This window comes from Coenobita brevimanus, chromosome 110, assembly GCF_032717465.1.
Source record: "Coenobita brevimanus isolate Jiangsu-jjx chromosome 110, ASM3271746v2, whole genome shotgun sequence".
Taxonomy (NCBI): Eukaryota; Metazoa; Arthropoda; class Malacostraca; order Decapoda; family Coenobitidae; genus Coenobita; species Coenobita brevimanus.
Genome location: NC_137063.1, coordinates 9,935,661 through 9,959,750, shown reverse-complemented (window position 1 = coordinate 9,959,750; position 24,090 = coordinate 9,935,661). Strand labels below are relative to the sequence as shown.

Genomic DNA, 24,090 nt, shown 5'->3' with positions numbered 1-24,090 from the left:
CATGTTCTCTCAAGAAATCATTAATTTCGATCCTTGTCGATATGAAACCATCAACATTAGTATATATCACCTTCAAATTATTTTTGACATTATTAATACCCTCTTCTCTCCTACTCTCTGTCCGTATCACTTCTTCAACTTCTGATCTTTCACAACCATCCCCCCTAGTTTCCTTCACTTCTATTTCCTTAAATACCATTTCCTTACTTTCATATCCAATACTCTCCAAAAAAAGTATTACGTTCTTCCTCTGTCCTCTTATCATTTTTTTCCTTTACTTCTTCCTTTAATGATTTTAAAACTTCTCTTTCTTCTTCATTCAGATCTTTTCTTATTATAATATTTTCCATCCCCGCCTCTTTGCTTAATTTCCAGGTCACTTTAAGTATCTCATTTATTACACTTTCTGATGTAAACTTGACTCTCATTGGTCTTGTTTCCCCTTTCTTATAAGGCCCTATCCTCCTTACTTCCTCAATTTTTTTACCCACTTGTCTCCTTCGGGGTCAATCTTGCCTAATATTCCTCTCACCATGTTCGTGTCTTTCTCGAGTCTTGCGAACCTAACCTTTTCTTCCTCTTCCCTGTTTCCAAATACTACCACACATCTGTTCCTTTCTACAGTTTCTCTCACTATTTTCTCTTTTTTCTTCAGTATTTTCACTACATTTTCTTCCATTTCTTTCTTGTTCATTTCCCTTTCTTCCTGGATGATCTCTCTTAAGCTGACCACTTCTTTCTGTTCTTCTTCTACGTGTGCCCACTTTGCCTTGTGTTCTTCTAGTACATTACTCACCTTCTCCGTTTTATTAGTACTCTCTTCAAGTTTCCTCCTCAGTTCAACATTCTCCCTCTTCAAATTCTTAATCTCTTCATTGGCTGTTTCGCTGGACTGGATTAGACTCTGTATGGTGGTTTCCGTATTTCCTGACACATCCTTTATCACTAGATTCTCTACTTTTTTTTCGAGTTCACTAATCCTCATAATTAATGTTTTCACCAGGTCCATGACATTAGTATTAGCATCAAATCCTTGAAATTCCATTCCCTCATTGTTTACATTTTCGGCCATCTTTAACGTACCGGTAAAGTACCTAAACAGCTGTTACCGAATATGCCACAAACATTCATGTATACTAGTGCCAACAAATCTTTACATTTTTGGTAGTCTACCAACTTTCATTATTTTAAATTTAAAGAAAGACCCTAGGAGACAGGACAGACAAAATTCCTGAAACTACTCAAGGTTAGGAGCGATGCCTGGGACGACCTCTCTCTCCGGCTGCTCCTGTGTGTGTGTGTGTGTGTGTGTGTTTCTTACCTAATTGTATCTTTACAGGAATAAGTCAAGCTCATACTGTCCCGTGTCTTAAACCATTTTTATCGTACATCTATCTATTGCCAGACGCCTCAATCCCGTTCGGGGTGGCCACAAACAAATCGTCTCCACATCGCTCTGTCCCCCGCCATTTCACTGCCCTGCTCCCAACTCACACCCCCCTCTCTCATATACCTCTCCACTCCATCCCTCCATCTCATCCTCAGCCTCCCCCTCCCTCTCCCCCCCTCCACCTCACTCACATACACTATCTTCGTCAGTTTTTCACCTTCCATCCTCTCCACATGGCCAAACCACCTCAGTGTATTCCTCCTAACGCTTCCTATCACATCCACATCCACACCACAACGCTCCTTTATATCCTCATTTGTAAGCCTGTCTCTCCATGTGACTCCACAGGCTCCTCTTAAATAACTAATTTCCACTGCTCTCACTCTTGACTTGTGCCCTTCCAACAACGTCCAAGATTCACTTCCATACGTTAGAGTTGGTATCACAATACTGTCATGTAGTAACTTTTGTCACTTCCCTGTTTCTTATCACTGCTTTCAAGCAACCAGCAACCTTTCTTCCCTGCTGTACCCTTTCAAGGACTTCACCCTCCAAACCTCCATCCTTACTAATCACACTACCCAAGTACTTAAACATACTCACATTTTCCAATTCCTCACCATCCAACCTCGCTGTACATTCACTGACTTCACCCCTCTCAAAGACCATCATTTTACTCTTCCCTACATTCACCTTTAGATTCCGTTTTTTACACACTCTCCCAAACTCGTCCACCAAGCCTTGCAACACCCCTTCATCTTCACTCAACAACACAGTATCATCTGCAAACAACAGTACAGGGAGTTTCCAAACACTACCCTCTCTCATCAGGGCCACTCCAACATCCACTACCCTACCTTGTACCTCTTTTATTACCCCATCCATGTACAGATTGAACAACCATGGAGACATGACACATCCCTGTTTCAACCCAACCTTCAAAGAGACAAATTCACTCAGTTCACCATCCACATGCACTGCAGCCTTAGTACCATCATATATACTCTTCACAGCATTCAACAACTTCCCATCTACTCCATATATTCTTCATACTTTCCACAATCTTTGTCTATCCACCCTGTCATATGCTTTCTCCAAATCCATGAAAGCTGCATACAACTTCTTTCCCTTCTCTAGAAACTTTCCCTCTAAAGATCCAAGAATGAATATCTGATCTACACAACCTCTTCCCTTCCTAAAGCCTCCCTGTTCTTCTCCAACTAATTCCTCTGTTATTTCCCTAACTCTGTCAATAAATATCCTACCATACACTTTTCCTATTATACTAAGAAAACAAATGCCCCTATGATTACCACACACTTCTTTTTCCCTTTTTCCTTTGTACATGGGAATAATTATACCTGACTTCCAATTCTCCAGAACTCTACCTTCCTCCCAGGCCAATCTGCACATCTTCCATATCCATTCTACTACTCTCTCTCCCTCATGCTTCAACATTTCACCACACACTCCATCAATTCCTGGGGCTTTCCCCAATTTAACCTTCTTCATTGCTTCCACAACTTCTATCCTACTGATTTCTTCCTGTCTTCTCATCTCCCTCCTTCTCCCAGCCATTCCCCAACCACTTATACTCGCATCACTTCCATCCTCTATGTTCAACAATTCCTTAAAGTGTTCTCTCCATCTGCTCACTTTTTCTCCCTTTTCCACTAGTAATCTACCATTTTTATCTTTCACTCCCCTGCTAACTTAACTTCCACCCTGTCTTACCCTCTTCACCTCTTTCCAGAACATTTTCTTACAGTCCCTCCACTTTACACTCAAATTCCTTCCAAATTCCTCATCCACTCTCTTCTTACTCTCTCTTACTAATCTTTTTACCTCTCTCTTTCTTTCTACATATAACTCTCTCTTCCGCCTCTCAATTTCTTCCACGCCCCTATTTCTCATCCATTCTTTGTATGCTTTCTTCTTTTGTGCCACAGCCTGTCTCACCTCTTCATTCCACGATGCTGTTCCTTGCACCCCCCTCCATCTTCTCTTCATCCCACACACCACATCACATGCTGCACATATTTCCCCTGTGAATATCCTGCACACACCTTCCACGTCCCCCATCTGCTCCAATTCATATTTGCCCAATCGTTCCTCCACTTCTCTCTTATATTCTGCCTTTGTCTCATCCTCTTGTAACCTTTCCACTTTCCTTGCAACTACTCCTTCTTCCCGTCCTTCCCTTCTTCTATGACTCTATCTTTATTGGGTCTTGATTCTGGCCACCTCCAAGTAGTAGTCAGAAAGTCCACTCCCCCAACCTCTATAAGCTCTTGCATCCATTACACATCTTTGCATTCTTTCATCCACACACACATAATCAATCATTGCCTTCTTCATTCAGTTCACCACCCACCCTTCTCATCACTCACCATGTATACCTGTGGATCATTTTATGCCTGAAGAGGGTATTGGCTATCACCAACCACCAAGGGGAGGCGGTGGCTGAATCGGTAGAGAGGCGGTCTGCAGTCCTGATGGACCCAGGTTCGAATCCCGGCTGGGGCAGGGAACAGTTTAAGGATTTGAATTTCATAAAAGCAGACTTTCCTGATCTACCAGATGACCCGCCGACATGTCATAAAAGTACCCCCGCTAATACCAATACACCAGTCCTGTATGAGACAGCCCTAGCATGTATTCAATATGGACGGTGGGTGTTAGCGCCGAAGTGGTGACATGTAGAGAGGTGTATGGTATGTAGGAGGACTACTGGGCCTTGAGAGCAGGCTGTGAAGCCTATGCCCAGAGTTGGACACAAAAAAAAAAAAAAAAAAAAAAAAAACTCCCAGCACAAATGTCCACTAACACACTACCATTCTCATCTATCTCAGCAGGCACACTATTTCATTTGGTAGTGCATTCCACTAATCAATTGCCCTATTTGGGAAACTAAATTTCGTTACGTCTTTATCACCTCTCTTTTTATGCAGTTTTTTGCAATGTCCTCTTGCTGAAGCATCCCCATAGTTTATGTAATCATTTATGTCTATTTTCTCCTTCCCTAATATGCATTTATATAGCATAATCACATCTCTTTTCCTTCTCTCCTGTAGTGTAGGCAGATTCAGTTTTTCTAGTCTTTCTTCATAGTTTAGATCCCTTAAGCTTGGTACCCAACTTGTAGCAGCCCTTTGAACTTTTTCAATCTTATCTATATGTTTTCTGAGATGAGGACTCCAGACTACTGATGTATGCCATACTCCAGGGTTGGTCTGATGAATGATCTTTCTTAGCATGTCTTCATTTATATAAGTGAATGCTATTCTCATATTTGCAAGCAGTGTATACATGTTCCGTACCTTCTCACTGATGTGGTCAGCCGGAGATAGTCTGTTACTGATAATCACATCTAGGTCCTTCACTTTCTCTGATGTGTGTAGGGTTTTACTTCCTAATCCCAATCAGGTCTTTTTACAATTTTACCAAACTTGATTACATGACACTTGTCCACACTGAATTCCATTTACCATGTATTGCTCCATTCATGAAGTTTATTTACTTGTTCTTGTAGCTCTTTACAAGAGTCTGTGTCAGTAATTTTCCTTTGTATTTTTGCATCATCAGCAAACATATATAGGTAGCTTTCATTTCCAATGTTACTATCATTTATACACACTAAAAACATAATTGGTGGCAGCACTGAGCCCTGTGGAACTTTGCTAGTCACTTCCCTCCATGATGAGTAATTTCCCCTTAGTACTGTTCTCATTTCTTCTTTTTTGAGAAAATCTTGCATCCACCAATACAGTCTGCCTCGGATTCCTCCTTGATGGTACAGTTTCCATAAAAGTCTTTGGTGTGGTACTCTGTCAAATGTTTTCTTGAAATCTAAATAGATATTGTCCACCCATCCTTCTCTGTTCTGTAATGTTTCTGTTACTCTAACATAGTAGCTCAACAATTTAGTAACACATGGTTTTCCCTTTCTGAAACCTGTCTTTCTGTTATCATATTGTGTTCTTCTAGATCAGTGGTTCTCAACTGGTGGTCCATGGACCACTGGTGGTCCACGGTGACTTTTTGGGTGGTCCACAGGACGTTCACTATATTTGGTAATAAACTAGAGATTGGTGCATATACTTTTTAATTTATTGAAATATCAGAACGAAAAATTTTATCAAAATAAATAATTGGCCATTCATTTTACTGTATTATTCCTATTGATTATTCCAGTATGATTGGTACTTACTCAAATCTGTCAACATATGCACAGACTTTCTCCTCCAATTCCACCTTAGACGATTCCGGTGTTGTTCCTCCATCACTTCCCCCCTCTGACTTCCTCATGGCTGACATTAAAATTTCTTCAGTTGATGTATTTTCTGCCATCACTGGCCTCAGTACTAACAAGGCATATGGGCCTGATGGGGTCCCTCCTGTTGTTCTCAAGAACTGTGCTTCTGTGCTTACACCCTGCCTAGGCAAACTCTTTCGCCTTTGTCTGTCAACTTGTACCTTTCCTTCTTGCTGGAAGTTTGCTCTCATTCAGCCAGTCCCAAAGAAGGGTGACCACTCCCAACCCTCCAACTATCGTCCAATTGCTTTAACATCCTGTATTTCAAAAGTTTTCGAGTCAATTCTCCGTAGAAAATTTTTAAGGCATCTTTCCTATCACAACCTTCTTTCCGATTGTCAGTACGGGTTCTGTCAGGGACGCTCCACTGGCGATCTTCTCACCTACCTTTCAGACTCCTGGTCATCCTCCTTTCGCGACTTTGGCGAAAGCTCTGCCATTGCACTTGACATCTCAAAGGCTTTCGATCAAGTCTGGCATAAATCTTTAATTTCCAAACTGCCCTCCTACGGCTTCTATCCTTCTATCTGTGCCTTCATCACTAGCTTCCTTTCTGGTCGTTCTATAGCCACTGTTGTAGACGGCCATCGTTCTTCTCCTAGATCTATCAACAGTGGTGTTCCTCAGGGCTCTGTCCTATCACCAACTCTCTTCCTTTTATTCATCAATGATCTTCTAAGCTGTACATCTAACCCTATCCACTCATATGCTGATGACTCCACCCTTCACCTTTCCATTCGGTTCCCGCAACGCCCATCTCAACAGTTACTTCAACAAACAAGGGATGAGGCTATGGCACACCTAATGTCTGACTTGGCTCGTATCTCTGACTGGGGTAAAAATAATATGGTTGTTTTTAATGCATCTAAGACTCAGTTCTTACACCTATCAACCAGACAAAATCTTCCACAGGTATACCCACTAATATTTAATAATATTCAGCTTAATCCTGCATCATCCTTGAACATGCTTGGGGTTTCATTTACTCGGGACTTATCTTGGAAAGATCATATTACATCTCTTGTAAAATCTGCTTCCAAGAGATTGGGTGTGCTAAGCCGACTCCACTCTTTCTTTACCCCTGCACAATTGTTGACTCTATACAGGGGTTTTATCCACCCCTGTGTGGAGTACAACTCTCATGTGTGGGGAGGCTCCCCACATACAGCTCTTCTCAATAGGGTGGAGTCAAAGGCTTTTTGTCTCATTAACTCTCCTCCTCTTACTGACTCCTTTCAACCTCTGTCTCTTCGCCGCACTGTTGCATCTTTATCTCTTTTCTATCGCTACTTTAATGGTCACTGCTCCTCTGAACTGTCTGCTTGCATTCCTCCACCTCTACGACAGGCCCGTAGCACCCGTGTGGCAGCAAACTCTCATCCCTTTTCTGTCCAACTCTCTAATGCAAGAGTTAACCGTTACTCCCAGTCTTTCATTTATGCAACAGGCCAGCTCTGGAACTGTCTCCCTCTGTCTGTATTTCCTGCGCCTATGATTTCCAGTCTTTCAAACGCAGTGTGTCCAGGCATCTCAAAATGATCGGATCTTGAATTTGGCTCTCTATTGTATTTTGTTTTTCTCTTGGAGGGAACTGTTACTGCGGGCTTGTGACCTTTGGTTCCTTCTTCCTCGCATTAGGAAAAAAAAAAAAAAAAGTTGTCTTCTGCCATTTGCATCAACTTCCACGTGTGAGAACAGATTTTCATGTTTGCTGCACATTAAGTCCAAACAGAGGAATCGGCTTGCAGTGGAAAGCGATATTCATTGTGCATTATCAAGTACCACTCCTAACATTGAAAAGCCTGTCACTGAGAAGAGAATTCAAAAGTCTGGTTGCAAAGGAAAATGTTAGTTGTATACTCCTACATCATCATCATCATCATCATCCAATCCTACGTTGCCCTATGAGGAGTGTAGGAGCCCAGGGCTAGGCAGTTGGTCCTGACATTTAAGATAAGAGTGACCAACTTCACTCATCCCTGAGTGGCATTACGTTAGCAATAAACCCCAACCACCCCTTGGATATAAACCTTCATCAGCTCAATCCAATTGGAGTGCCGTAATTACCCACTAAACCACCAGGTGCCATAATTTGGTTATATGGTTACCACCCAGCATAGTATATGGTTTCCCACTGTACAGGAAACCATTTGGCTTGTCACTCAGTGTAGAGCCACCCACAGGCAGAAAGAAGAGGAAAGAATGAAGGAATAAAAGACAGAATAATTTCCAAATTCTGTTTGTTAGAAATAAATTTCACAGCAAAATGTTTAGAGAAGTATTCATGTATTTCCTGGAAATTATGTTTGGAAGAAATATATTTCAGACCAAAATGTCAGCTGTCTACTATTTTATATCATTTCTCGAAATTCTGTTTGTAAGAAATATATTTCTAACCAAAATGTTTGTTGTCTATGCTTTATTTATCATTACTCAAAAATGAAATGGTCCATGATATCTTTAGTTAATTGGACTGGTGGTCCATGGCCTGAAACGAGTTGAGAACCACTGTTCTAGATGATTTACCCAAACTTTTCTTATCAGTTTTTCTAATACCTTGCTCACAACACTGGTTAGTGATACTGGTCAGTAGTTGAGTGGATTTTGTCAATTCCCTTCCTTGAATAAGGCAACAATGTTTGCTTTCTTCCAAACATCAGGTAGTTTACCTTGTCCCAAGGATTCTTTGAAAATTATATATAATGGTTTACTTAACTCCTATGCACATTCATGTAGCACCCAACATGAAATTTCATCAGGACCATTTGCTTTTCCTTTGTCTAATTTACTTAAAACTCCTGTTTTTCTTTTTCCGATATTTTTATATCTGGTAGTATGTGTGGGCATGCATGTTCCATATAATCCCTCTCAAAATTATTTTCTTCTGTAAAAACTGATTGGAAATTCTTATTTAGTGCTTCACAAATATCCTTCTCTTGTGTGTAGGTGATCCGCTTATCTGTAATGGATTGTATTTTATCTTTTACTTTGGTTTTGCTTCGGATGTAGCTAATAGCTTCGGTTGATCACTACTTTTTTTTACAATGTCCTCCTCAAACTGTTTTTGGCCTTTCCTCCTTATTCATGTATAATCATTTCTAGCCTGTTTATAGTTGTTATATGCCCTTTCATTATTGTGTCTTCTGTATCTGTTCCACAACAAATCTCTTTTTTCTTTTGATTTTTTACATTCTGTCTTAAACCACTTCTTTATTTTAATTTCTGCTTCTTTCTGCTGCAGGAAGTACTTCTGGACTCCTGTTTCATAAAGTTCACATAATTTTCTATATATAACATTTAAATCTTGTCCTCTAAGCTCTTTTTCCCAATCTATTTCTAAGAAGTATTTCTTTAGGTCATGATAGTTGCCCTTTTTGTAGTTAAGGCTCTTTTTGTAACTATCATTACTATTAACTATGTCATATGCAATCCTGAAGTTGTAATTTAATACTGCGTGGTCACTTTTGCTGAACGGAGGGTGATACAATATATTGTCAATATCATTTTCTTGCCTAGTAAATATAAGATCTAGTACTGATGGTACATCAAGTCCTCTTTTTCTGGTGCTTTCCTTTACATGTTGTGTTAGGAAAAACTCCTGCACAAGGTCCAGGAGCTTTTGGTCCCAACAGCTTTCCTGGCTTTATATATCTAGAGTATGCCAAATTATATTTGTATTGAAATCTCCAGTTAGTATAATTCTTTCAGATTTCTCCTCCATTCTATGTAGTAATGCTCTTAATCTTTGAATTGTTTTTTCTGCCAGGTCTTCATATTCGCCTTTTTCCCAAATGTTTGATCTGGGTGGCATGTGTAAATTTGCCACAATTACTTTCCCTTCAGATGTACTAATTTCTACTGCAATCAGTTCTACCTGTGAGGGTACATCTAGTTCTATTTCCTTGACTTGCAGATTTTTCTTTGTTAATATTATAATTCATCCTCCTTTTTTAAAGTTCCTATCTCTTCTCCAAATATTGTATTCCTCTAGGTTTAGTGTATCGTTTCATATACTTGGTGTTAATTTTGTTTCAGTTAGGCAAACAATATGTGGTTCCTTTTCTTTGACATAATCATTCATCTCTAGTAATTTAGATACCATTCCATCTACACTGGAGTACATCAACTTAATCATCTTGTTTACATACCTGTCATTACTTGGGTCTACTACCTTTCTCCTTTTTATTCCCTCCAGTTTATGTACCACTTTTGAACCTCCAATCCAATTACAGTGGAAGCTCGATTATCCAGGCTCGGATTATCCAGCTTTCGGTATATCCGGGCCGTGACCCAATGGTTCAATGGTACAGTAATTCATAGAATTATCCGTATGATAGCTCCGGTTTAAACAGGAAGCATCCAGTTTCTAGGGAGAGAGGCATGGATAAACCAGAGAGAGTCTTGCTCACCCTGCCTCCACCCACACCTCCTGCTCGCAACTCGATCACAAGGGTGGTAGGATGGAGTTTGGTGAGGCAACTGATACTCCTGACGTAGCCTAACCTTGCTTAACTACTTAATAATTTAACCAAATTTAACCTAACCTGGGCTCCAGTTGGGAAATTGGGAAACTAAATCCATTTTTGTGTACGATGAGTTTCTTCCATTATGCCCAAAGCAATCGTAGGTACGGCTTAAAGAACGTGATAAAAGAGAAAATCTTTCAGCAAGAGAAGGTAATTTACTACCCTCAAAATAGAAAAACACAGAAAACAAACTGGAGGAATATGAAGTGAATTGGTGAGGTCTTTAGGCTGTATGCTCAGACGAAAAGTAATGGGTTTCCTAGTTTTAGGGAACGAAATGAAACAAGAATGTCTGCTAATCAGAAAAAAAAAAAAAAATACTCATCTCATGTTTTCTCGTAAGTTAGCATTCAGTTCTGCATTCTTCGTTAGGTATCGCGCCTCCCAACACATTTCAGACCAACAGAGCATTGTTATTTCTTCCTCTTACATTTACTGTTCACTCTTTTGTTCGTTCTTAAGTGTACTGTATGTGTGAAAGAGAGTATTAATACAACAATAATGCATTCCATTAACCCCATCATAGCTGTCAGCCTCGAACAATGCTTTACTGTACCGGTGTCAGGGATGTTGGGTTAGGGAGAGCTATAAAAAAATGCGAACAATTATGGGAAGGGAACGAAGGTCACTGGTATGTTTTCACGACCCTCCTCTACCATCTCAAACAGTCAGGCAGCCTGCCACTTCATCTCAGATGTTTTTGCCGATATGTTTAAATGCTAATGTAACATGCACCCTAATTATGAGTAAGTTTCTTCCAATATGCCAGAAACAAACATAGGTATGGCTTAAGGAACGTTATGATAATAAGAAAACAAACTAGAAAAATACAAAAACAAACTAGAAAAATACAAAAACAAACTAGAGAATATGAATTGAATTGGTAAGGTTATTAGGCTGTATGCTTGGACGAAAATTTACGAGTTTCACAATTATAGGGGATGAAATGGAACAATTATGTTTACTAATAAGAAAAAATACTTTCATCTCAAGTGTTCTCGTAAGGTGGCATTCAGTTCCACATTCTTTGTTCAATGTCGCTTCCCAACACATTTCGGACCGACAAAGCATACAGTTATTTCTGCTCCTTACAGTTAAGTGTACATTTATTGCACATTCTTTTGTTCGTTCGTGTATGTGTGAAAGAGAGAGTATTGATACAAACAATAATGTATTCCATTAACCCCTTATGGCTGCTAGCCTTGAACAATGCTTTACTGTACCGGTGTCAGTAACGTTAAGTTAGAGAGAGCCATAAAAACTGCGAACAATTATGGGAAGGGAACCAAGGTCACTGGTATGTTTACACGACCCTACTCTACCATCTCAAACAGCTCGGCGGTCCTTTCATCCCAGATGTTTTCGCCGATATGTTTAAATGCTAAAGTAACATGCACCCTAACTTTATGTTTAAATTCTAATGTAACATGCCCCCTAATTTTCTTTCACGAATCATAACAAATCACAAGATGGGTTTAGGGAGGAGGGGAAAAAGCCAGGTGTACCAGACGAGTCTTTTCACATCTGTAAGAAAAAGAAACTGACTTTATAACTTTGAAAAAATGGTTTCAAGGTCTGTCACGGGAGCACACAAATTTCTGAACTCACGAACACTGAGTATTTGAGGGGGGTAAACATACGCTTTGCTGTAAGCAGTAAAAGCACCTTACCAAATCAGTTCATCCTGATAGTCTGTTGTATTTTTCTGATTATTTCTGGGTTGGTAAATCAACAATTCTTGTTAAATCTTTCCCCGCTGTTTTTATCTGTTCTGGTGTGACGACTCTTTGATTCGTTAACGTAATGGCAGAAGACACTGTTCTAATCTAAGTGTTTAAACCTGGCCTAACCTAGCTTAACTGCACCTAATAATGTAACCTAACCTAATCTTCAGTTGGGAAGTTGGGAAACGAAGTCCACATTTGAGTACGATGAGTTTTGTCCATTGTGCTGGAAACAATCGTAGGTACAGCTTTAGAACGTGACGATACTAACAGGGAGGAAATCTTTCAGTAAGAAAACGTGATTTACCGAACTGAATATAGTCTGAAAAATACTGAAACAAGCTGGATGAATATACATTGAACTGGAAAGGTCTTTCTGGTACTTAAGTGTACATTTACCAGTAAATAAATAAAGTCTAACAGTACAGTACTTGTGTTTCCGCCGGATTAATCGTGCTTTCGGATTAATCAGGCACCCCTTAACACCATATAGCCCGGATAATTGGGCTATCTCTGTACTTTGTAAAAAAAAAATGTGTTCTTCTCTTCCTCTGATCTTCCCTCATTCTTTGTTCTTGCCTCCTCCCTCTTCTCTTTTAGTAATCCAAGTTCCTCTTGAGTTAGGCATCTTTTTATCCATACATTTTTGAAGTCCTCTTTTTCCATAAGTTTGCATTTTTCAGTATTTCCTCCACAGTGTTTACACTCTGGAAGGTTACTTTCAGGGGCCTTGATTTATTTCTCTCATATTTCCCTAGCCTTTTGTGTTCCTCTATGTCTTTACTACAGATTTCCTCTGACACTTCCTGCAATATGTTCATTACATTTCCCATCTCCTTTTTGTCTCTCAAAATCTTGTTTTTTATTTCTTCCTCCTTTATGTCAGTGATTACTATAGATTTGTTGATGTCTGCTGAATCTTTGACCAATTTTGCATTGTTTTGGATTAATTTCTTCACTTCCTTTTTAATGCTCTTTTCTTCAGCCCTTGTTTCTAAGTCTTTTTTTACTTTCACCATTTCAGCATATGTGGTTTCAACATCATTTTTGTAGCTTTGAATTGCTTCATTCACCTGGGTTATCTTCTCCTCAATATCACTGCTATGATCTATTAGAGTGCTTGCCTGCCTTATTGTCTCTGTATCATTTCTGAACTCTTCCATAATACTCCCATGGTTGACAACTGTGCTTGCCATTTCACTAATCTTCCTTCTAAGTGTACCCACCTCAGCTGATAATTCATCTATTGTTGTGTCTTTCTTAATAATCTCCTTTACTAAATTTTCATTTTCTTCCTTCTGTATATGCAACTGCTTTTTAATTTCATCTATTTCACTTAGAAATGCCTTCTTTAATCTGTATACTCGTTCCACCAGCTTATTATGCGTCTCCATTTTCACCAGTTCCTTGTAGAAATCATCATCCTGTTTTCTTTGTCCCTTTTCTTAACTCCTTCCAAAGTTGATTTGCTAAAAATGGTGGTCATCTTCTGGTACTAACAGAAAGTTCTACTTACAATTTTGCATTCCTCTTCATCACAGACTAAACAGTCAACACTGAAACAGCTGATTTGCTTGTTTCAACACTGCTGCCTACTTCGTTGTATTGTGTTACTGGAACAACACTTTTACTTAAACTTCCTCTTTTATATTAGAACACTATTTAGTTGGACCTAGTACTGAGCTTGACTCATATAAAGATACTTTTTAGGTATAGCCACTTGAGGGCCGAGATTGACCAGGTGCGGAGCAATGCCAGGCACATCTTCTCACTGTCGCATCTAGTGTGTGTGTTTGTGTAGAGACAACATGCTGGTTGGCATTTCCCATGCATCCATTCTTTTACTGAACAAAATTCGTTAAATGAACATAACGTTCAGCCAGCTCAAGTTGGTCATTAAAACTGAAATTCGTTAAAAGTCGTTAAAAGAGGGTTCGGAATACTTGAGGTAAGTTTATTGTACCATACTAAAGAATGTTACAGGTTCAAGATAACGAAACAATATAAAGAAACAAAGAAAATTGGGCCACTGAATGATTTGCTTCTGACTGCTGGTGACCTTGGCTCTGCTATTCCATCTTTATTTTCACGTGGTATAGGTATGTAAATCATTTGTGGACAAGTATGTTTCATTCTGGGACTGTCAAAGGGCCATCCTGGCAAACAGGAATGTGTGGGTACCATTCACCTCAACCCATTGTCCCATCCCAAACCATGATCATGGTATAATATGAAGTGTGATTTCTGGAGCAAAATTTTTTTTGGGAAAAGTGCACATTATATGGCAGGAAATATGGTAACTACAGTATACTGACCGACCCATAAATCAGTGAGTTTCACATAATAAAATTAAATGAAGCAACAGCTGTACTACAATTACGAAAAATATACTGATTATTCTAAGGTAGTTTATAGGGGTAAAAATGCAAGTACTGTAACTACTGCAAGCACACCTGTGATCATAAGTTTTGTCCCAGTCCTGTCAATCATTAATTGGCATCACATACTGTACATAAACTTTGTGATACAGTGACATGGTTCCAGGGAATGTGATGTCACTAATCACAAGAAAATAAGTAACTCACGTGCGAGGGATGGTTCCACCAGACAAATCTTCCATTCCATCTGCTGTCACCACAATATCATCTTCAATCCTCACACCACCAAACCCACGGAAACGCTCAATGGCGTTGGGGACCAAGAAGCGTGCTTGCTCAGGATTGGCTAATGCCTGGTTCAGGAGCTGTAAAATGTAATGGTCTTCTAAATGTGAGACTGAGAACTTGGCGATTTGTAAATAAATTAGTTTACTAATGTACTGGTACATGGCGTTAACCCCTTCAAGTCTAGGATGTCTTGTATATTACTCTGGCTAATGCTACATAGCTTTATTCAACTTAGGTAAGACCCCCCTGGCTGTAAGAGCTTAGAATCAATCTCTATAACTCCTTTAAGCCAGGGTGAAGATGTTTAACTGCTGATACTCTCCTATGGGAGCAAAACCTGCACAGTATGGATGAAGACCTTTCCTTTCTCAGAACAGCTGTAGGCATATGGTGTATGTGAAAGGAATTTCTGAATATTTCAGAATGAAAGAAATGGAAATAAGAATGAAATATTTAATTAATGGATAAAAAGGAATACACCGAGATACTATGGGCATATGAGGTCTGTCCAAAAAGAAACCAAACTTTTTAAACAGTGCACCAACTGGCAGCCATATCATGATTGTGACAGGAGTGCTGTGTACTGGTGACTTTGAGCTTTACACTAACACTAGCTGCATCACACCACATCGCTTCATCATCAGGTAAATATGCTTGAGTGAAGATGTGTTTAGCGCACATGGTGATTTGTTTCAAACACAACAATGAAGGATCTTGAAGAACATGTTTGTGTGGTATTCTGTTTCAAACTGGGAAAAACGTTTCCTTTCAGCAAAAATGTTCATAACAGGTGATTTAACGTGTGTATGGCTACAATATCGAAACGAAAAGGCGGTCATTGAAGTGGGTTGGAATCTCATTGCTGCAAGCTAAATAACTATGTCTGTGTTGCACTGTGGTGTGGATGTGGTAGGAAGCATTAGGAGAAACACATAAAGGTGGATTGGCCATGTGGAGAGAAAGAGAGAGAGAGAGATGAGGAGAGTGTGTGAGTGAGGTGGAGGGAGGGGGAGGGATGAAGTGGAGAGGTATATGAGAGAGGGGTGCGTGAGCTGGGGGCAGGGCATTGAAATGGCAGGGGACAGGGCGACATAGAGGCAATTTGTTTGTGGCCACTCCTTATGGGATGAAGGCGACATGCAATAGATAGACAGAGAGAGTGCTGCTCCACTGTGAAGGTGGTGTTGATCGTCTTTTTATGGCAGGCAGGATGTCGTTCATCATGAGTTTCTTCCAAGAGGTCAGAGTCAGTTTTACCTGGATGTTCTGAAGTGTCAGAGGGAGGCAGTATGAAGAAAGAGGACTGGGGCATGGACAAACAAAACTTGGATGCTGCTTAACAACAATGCACCTCCTCACTTCGCTCCTGTGACTTTGGCAAAGCATAAAACGACTGCTGTCCCCCAGCCTCCCTACTCGCCAGATTTGGCCCCTGCAGAATTTTTTTTTGCTCCCACTGCTGAAATCCAGCCTAAAAGGCTGCTGATTTCAGACAATAGAAGAGACAGAAGAAAATTCACCAAGTGCACTAAACACATGTCCACTCAAGCACATATACCTCAACGACTGAGTGGCACGGCGTGATGCGGCTAGTGTTAGACTAAAGCTCAAAGTCGCCAGTACACAGTGCTCCTGTCACCATCATGATATGGCTGCTAGCTGGTGCGCTATTTAAAAAGTTTGGTTTCTTTCTGGACACACCTCATCTACAAAGAATGCACATAGACAGGGTGCCATAGAAAATTTCTGTAAGACTGATGGAACTAATAAAGTATGGAAGAAGAGTGGAGCAGTACACTTGTGAGAGTCAAGGAAGAGAAAAATGAGTGTCTGAAAATGAGACAGGTCAGCAAGTAGCCTGGAAGCAGTTGGTGTCATGGCCATCCTCTGCTGAGGGGTTCCCAGGAGGAAGCAAGGTATCAAAGATTAATGATTCTGGCTAATGGCAGGCAATCTAATTGGAAAGGACTTCCCTGTGCTGTATGACTTAATGCCATCAGGTATGATCCTTAGTTCTTTGTTCATTTCATTTTTTAAAGGCTCTAACATGTTTGCATGCGTCAGCCTTGGACACCTCATGGCAGCTTTCCATGCTGCTAGATCTCTGGCAGCTTCCCTATTCAGTCCATTTTCCCTCAGGTCACACTCAATCGCTTTTTCCCAGGTCTTTTTCGGTCTACCTGTCACAACCCTGCCTCTAACATTAACACTTCTCACTTTCTGCACCCAATTATTGTCCCCCATCCTTTCCACATGCCTGAACCATCTCAATCTACCTCCCCTCATCACAACACCAATACACTCCAGTCCCATCCTACCTCTCCACTCTTCCATCGTAAACCCAATGCATATCCCCCCTGGGGGTAAGGGGTTTTTTCAAGAATACTCCCACAGTATCCCTGCTTGTCGTAAAAGGTGACTAAAAGGGTTGGCGGAGGGTTAGTGCCCCTCCCCGGAAAACAACTAACTAAAAAGACAAACAAGAAGCCTCGGACAAGGACTAAATAAACGATGATGACCCAGGACCAGACAAAGGATTTGGTAATGGCAACATGGAATGTAAGAGGAGTGAATGATGAGGTGAAAGAAAGAGAGACTGTCCAGGTGCTTGAGGGTGCGAAAGTGGATGTACGTGGAATAACTGAAACAAAATGGAGAGGAGAAAGTGTGAGAGAATGGGAGTATGGATGGGGTATATGTGCAGGACTAGGTGAGAATGAGAGGGCAAAGGAAGGAGTATGTATACTTGTGAGTAAAAGATGGAAGAAGGGCATAAGACAGTATGGATCACTTGGGTCAAGGACTGTGTGGGTAAGGTTGAAAGGTGGAATACAAATGTGGGCAATTGTGTGTGTGTATGCGCCAACGCAAGATCGTGCTAGAAGTGTGAGAGAAGAGTTCTGGACAAATGTGGAAGTATGCATGGAAAAGTTTGAAAGGAACGAGAGAGTGTTTTTGATTGGTGATATGAATGGCAAAGTAGGGAATGTGAAGGTGGATGGAATAGTTGGTGAGTGGGGTGTGCCTGCTGAGATAGATGAGAATGGCAGTGTGTTAGTGGACATTTGTGCTGGGAGGGGATTGGTGATAGCCAATACCCTCTTCAGGCACAAAATGATCCACAGGTATACATGGCCAGTGATGAGAAGGGTGGGTGGTGAACTGAATGAAAAGAAGGCAATGATTGCTTATGTGTGTGTGGATGAAAGGATGCGAAGATGTGTAATGGATGCAAGAGCTTATACAGGTTGAGGGAGTGGACTTTCTGACCACTACTTGGTGGTGGCCAAAATTAGGATCCAAGTAAGATTAAAAACAGAAGGGAAAGACGAGAGGAAGGAGTAGTTGCAAGGAGAGTGGAGAGGTTACAAGAGGATGAGAAAAAGGCAGAGTATAAGAGAGAAGTGGAGGAACGATTGGGCAAATATGAATTGGAGCAGAAGGGGGATGTGGAAGGTGTGTGCAGGATATTTACATAAGAAATATGTGCAGCATGTGATGTGGTGTGTATGAGGAAGAGAAGATGGAGGGGGGTGCAAGGAAGAGCGTGGTGGACTGATGAGGTGAGACAGGCTGTGGCACAAAAGAAGAAAGCATACAATGAATGGATGAGAAATAAGGGCGTGGAAGAAGTTGAGAGGCGGAAGAGAGAGTTATATGTAGAAAGAAAGAGAGAGGTGGAAAGATTAGTAAGAGAGAGTAAGAAGAGAGTGGATGAGGAATTTGGAAGAAATTTGAGTGTAAAGTGGAGGGACTGTAAGAAAATGTTCTGGAAAGAGGTGAAGAGAGTAAGACAGGGTGGAAGTGAGGTTAGCAGGGGAGTGAAAGATAAAATGGTAGATTACTAGTGGAGAAGGGAGAAAAAGTGAGCAGATGGAGAGAACACTTTAGGAATTGTTGAACATAGAGGATGGAAGTAATGTGAGTATAAGTGGCTGGGGAATGGCTGGGAGAAGGAGGGAGGTGAGAAGACAGGAAGAAATCAGTAAGATAGAAGTTGTGGAAGCAATGAAGAAAGTTAAATTGGGGAAAGCCCCAGGAATTGATGGCGTGTGTGGTGAAATGCTGAAGCATGGGGGAGAGATAGTAGTAGAATGATGGATGTGGAAGATGTGCAGATTGGCCTGGGAGGAAGGTAGAGTCCCGGAGGATTGGAAGTCAGGTATAATTATTCCCTTGTACACAGGAAAAGGGGAAAAAGAAGTGTGTGGTAATCATAGGGGCATTTGTCTTCTTAGCATAATAGGAAAAGTGTATGGTAGGATATTTATTGACAGAGTCAGGGAAATAACAGAGGAATTAGTTGGAGAAGAACAGGGAGGCTTTAGGAAGGGAAGAGGTTGTGTAGATCAGATGTTCATTCTTAGATCTTTAGTGGAAAAGTTTCTAGAGAAGGGAAAGAAGTTGTATGTGGCTTTCATTGATTTGGAGAAAGCATATGACAGGGTGGATAGACGAGGATTGTGGAAAGTATTAAGAATATATGGAGTAGATGGGAAGTTGTTGAATGCTGTGAAAAGTATGTATGATGGTGCTAAGGCTGCAGTGCGTGTGGATGGTGAACTAAGTGAATTTTTCTCTTTGAAGGTTGGGTTGAAACAGGGATGTGTCATGTCTCCATGGTTGTTCAATCTGTACATTCATTCATTCATCCATTGCCAGACGCCATGTATCCCAGGCGGGGTGGCCAAGGGCTCAGAGTTAATTGTTTTACAGGGAGGGGCACTAATCCTCCACCAACTCCACTTGACACGTGGATGGGGTAATAAAAGTGGTATAAGGTAGGGTAGTGGATGTTGGAGTGGCCCTGGTGAGAGAGGATAGTGTTTGGAAACTCCCTGTACTGTTGTTTGCAGATGATACTGTGTTGTTGAGTGAAGACGAAGGGGAGCTGCAAGGCTTGGTGGATGAGTTTGGGAGACTGTGTAAGAAACGGAATCTAAAGGTGAATGTAGGGAAGAGTAAAGTGATGGTTTTTGAGAGAGGTGAAGTCAGTGAATGTACAGCGAGGTTGGATGGTGAGGAATTGGAAAATGTGAGTACGTTTAAGTACTTGGGTAGTGTGATGAGTAAGGATGGAGGTTTGGAGGGTGAAGTGCTTGAAAGGGTACAGCAGGGAAGAAAGGCTGCTGGTTCCTTGAAAGCTGTGATAAGAAACAGGGAAGTGAAAAAAGTTACTACATGACAGTATTGTGATACCAACTCTAACGTATGGAAGTGAAGCTTGGACGTTGTTGGAAGGACACAAGTCAAGAGTGAGAGCAGGGGGTTGCAGGTATGCCAGGTGAGTCAGGTGGGGCTGTTAAGGTAGAGGGGAAGGCGGCCGGTGAGCCAGGTGGGAGAGTGGAGGAGAAGAGGACGGTGGTGGGCAAGTCAGGGGAGGTGGTGAGGGGAGGATCCTCCCTTTCCTCCTCACTACTTCTCACATTTTCGGTAATTTCCTTCATCTCCTCTTGCCTGTTTGTTTCATTCCTCATCTTGTTATGAACGTATTGGCATTATAACAACTTGGTATTCACGAAATAAACATCATTATATAGAAACTGGGTATCTATTCTAATTTACTGTTATTGCCGAAAACGTTATTGGTGAACTTGTTATTGGTGAGATCTTACTGTAGACTCCTCTTAAACGCCTTCCCCACGAGACTCTAGGTGACTCTTTGCATGTTGTGCAGGGGAGAGGGTCGCGTACTGATGTAAAATGGCATTTTTAAGCAACTTCTTGCCTCTACCTCATGTTTGGTGAGGTAAACTCACGCATTCAAGGTTTTTGGTTATGATTTTTGGTCACTCGTGCACAATGCGATTCGCGCACTGTGATGTTGCGCACTGTGCAAGCCTACTGTAGCTTATTCTTCCCTGTTTTTATGAATAAAATCATCATCATCATTATCCGGACCTCTTTTCCCACCCTGGGGCATGGCGAGTCAATAATATTTAACCCGCTGCATTCCGCTGACGTATATATACGTCCGAACCTTTTGTCACTGCGAGTCCCGTTGACATATATAAACACGCCACAATTGCAAGGTATGTCATTTGCACATTTTTCAAATTTCACGCATGATTTTTGGTACATATACACAGGACACCTTCCTCTACAAGATGCCAGGCAGGAACAATGTCTTACCCCTCATGACCTCCCCCCCCCCCTCCACATGCCATAGTCTCGGCAATTCACCTGTTACCAGTGACCTGGCCAGTAAAGACATGTGCCACGGTACGAAATTCAAGGCCAGAGTGATTTCCCAATCGATGACAATGTAGAGGACAAAGTTTACGTAGCATTAGAGGAAGAAACAGTCAGAAATGATGATCAGGTAATGTTGCCAAAAAAGGTCAGGTATGCTGATGTGTCTGGTGAGTGAAACAATGCTTATATTGCCTATATTACTGTATGAAAACCAATATACTCTTGTACTACATATAAATTCGCACCAAATAAATAAATAAATACCGTTTATGAGTGGTGTGGAATAGTTACCCTCCCACAGAACTCGTTTTCTTTTGAGCCAGCCTGATAGAAAACCCAGTAAGGTAAGGAGTACTGCTACCTGTATTCAGTACTGTATTTTAAACCTCAGGTGAGCAATTTCTCTATGAATTTTCGATGTTTCTCACCAAAAGCGGAGGTCTGAGGCAAAAAATTTTTTTTTCCAAAATTGGTCAGGAATGGGGGGAGTCAGTGGTGGAAAATCAGTTGAGACGGGGCGGGTTAAGGGGAGGGGATGCCAGCAGGGACCGATTTTCGACTGAGAAAGGCACTTTGTGAAAGTTACCCCATAAAATAGCTCCGGGTATCACTCGTTCTCTGTAAAAATTTGGCAGCCACATGACAATTCTTTCCCCTTCAAAAAAATTATATTGTAATTCCAATATTGAGGTCACTTCCCTGCAGAAATCTCCATTTTCTATGCAATTTATAATATGACCACTTTTTTCTTATTTTTTCCTTTTTTTCCTGCAAAAATTATGTCATACATCTGGCAGTGGGAGTGTGAGTGTTTGGAGGGTAGCAGCGAGGTGGGAAAGGCCAGAGATGCTATAACACTGAGAGGAGAGAGATGTGCCAGCCTTGGTCTCAACCTGTTCTCAATCTGCACTAATCTTGGCTATTTCTCATCGTTTTTGCACACTTTTTGAAGATGGGGCGACCATATAAGAAGCTACTGCAATGCCAGAAAGCGGCAGAGAAGAATTTGACACCATTTTGAGGGGAGAAAAACGTGTTGGAAGTAGCACTTCTTTCTCAATATCGCCACCTCCCCCCTCCCAACTGCCACCTCACCTGACGATCCCCAACCTTCTAGGTCTTTTTCTCCAACTTTGTCTTTTTCAACATCCTTTACCTCTTTATAACCATCCGTAATCCTAACTCATTAAAAAAAAAAAAAGGTACCTCATTTGTGTCTAATCACACAGACACTGCAAGTCAACACAAAACGAGTGATATCTCGGAACCAAACTTATTGTCCTCTGGAGTGATATAACTTCATTAGTTTTGAACATGACAAAATGCAAAATACCTACAAAAAGAGGAATGAAAGGGGAACATATTGTACGTAAATTTTTGGCAAAGACTGAGAAACATGACTGTAACAATTTTTTGAACATGGCAAAAAGGGGGTAAAAAATGGGATAAATACATAGGCATTTTGGGAATTTTTTTGTTCAGCAGTGGTGAAGAATATTAAACAACTTCTAGGGCAATTTATTAATGAGGGTCTTATTAGTAAAACTACCAAATATCATAGAGATCAGATGAACACAGTTCCCCTGGTTTCCCATTTCTCGTGTCTCCTTTTTTTTTACACGTTTTATACATGTATTATTTTTTTCTGTAAAAACTAATCGATCAAATTTACTCAAACTTTGGGATGTTATTGCTCATATAAAGTAACAAAACATACAAAAAGAATCAGACAAATACTGTATACAACAAATGTACCTTCATAAGTATCAACCATCTGCTCCCCTTAACAGAATGGGCTTCCCAAGGTACTGTAAGATACTGCAAGATCATGGTTAGTTAGCAGCACCACACATTTTTGGCTGATGAAGAGTATACCTTTATTTAATGGATTTATTCATCTTGCTTTTCACAAAAAATTCCTTGAGCTTAAGTCCCTGGGACTTGATATAATTAATGATAATATTTCTTACGTTAAATTCTGTTATTGGCATCTTATAATGTTCGCCATTTTCAAGACTGTCACAAATGTCAAGCTTCTGTTTCAAGGTAAGCACAATGTACATGGTTTGCCCAGAAAGTACCCAACCTTAGGCTCTAAAAAAATAAACTAACCTGTTAAGACACTAATCCCCCCTCAAACGAGGCCCCTTCTGACTTGAGACACACAGCCCAGCGTTCTTTCCACTGCCTGATACATTTTTCAAAGTAAGTTTTCAGGGCTCCTGCAGCTGCTTCATCGCATTCACCATGATCTCTTCTCTTGGATGAACGTTGCTAAAGATATGTTGGTATTTTAAAATTGCGATCCAGACCTTCTGAAGACTATCACTGAAGATGAGATCTGGGTGTGTGGGTATGACCCAGAATTCAAAGCAGTCATCCCAGTGGAAACATGCAGGGGTCGCCTTGGTCAAAAAAAGCACAACAGGTCCACTGCAAGGTGAAATGCACTTGCAAGGCCCCCCCCAAAAAAAAAAAAAAAAAAAAAAAAAAAAAAAACACTACTGTGGTGATGTACATGATGAATATGCACCAGAAGGTCAGATTGACAACAAACATTACTACCTCAACGTTATCCATAGTCTTCGTGATGCAGGTTAGCAGGAGAGACCAGACCATTGGAAAGCAGCAAGTTGGAAGCTGCACCATGACAATGCCCCAGCCTGTTCTCAACTGATTCAGGAATTTTTGGCAAAGCACATCCTGCAGGTCAGGCAGGCTCCCTACTCACCAGACATGGCTTCGTGCAACTTTTGGTTATTCCCCAAGCTAAAAACTCTGCTGGAGGGCTCCCAGTATGAGATTAGAGAGGAGACATTGATGAATGCACTGAAGCACCTGCACGAGATACTGAAAACTGACTTTGAAAAATGTTTCAGGAAGTGGAAAGAATGCTGGGCTGTGTGTGTCAAATCAGAAGGGGCCTAATTTGAGGGGGATTAGTGTCCTAGCTCAACAGGTTATTTATTTATTTATTTTTTTTTAGAACCTAAGGTCTGATACTTTCTGAACAGACCTCACACTAAGATGACTGCACTTTAGGTGTACAAATCACTATCGAGATATGACAAGAGTGAGAATGCTTGTTTACTGACTGGCAGTGATAAGCTGACGGGTGATTTGTGGAGGTACGTAGGATTACTATATTAGAGGAGGGGAAAGTAGGAGGAAGGAGGGCTGAGAACGGGATTAAGCAGGAAACGACCTTGACTGGAAATGCCTTCACTTCACATCGCTGAACTTCACTCAGTCTAACGTGACACATGACTATCCC

The 24,090-nt window shown here is 40.9% G+C and overlaps 1 protein-coding gene across 1 annotated transcript in view; it reads right to left on the bottom strand.

Moving 5' to 3' along the window:
* Dip-C (dipeptidase C) overlaps nucleotides 1-24,090 on the bottom strand; it is a 237,422-nt gene that overhangs the window by 13,131 nt on the left and 200,201 nt on the right. Inside the window, exon 9 of the mRNA XM_080286052.1 lies at nucleotides 14,541-14,698. Within this exon, the coding sequence (XP_080142178.1) occupies nucleotides 14,541-14,698 (158 nt within the window). The remainder of the gene's footprint in view (nucleotides 1-14,540; nucleotides 14,699-24,090) is intronic.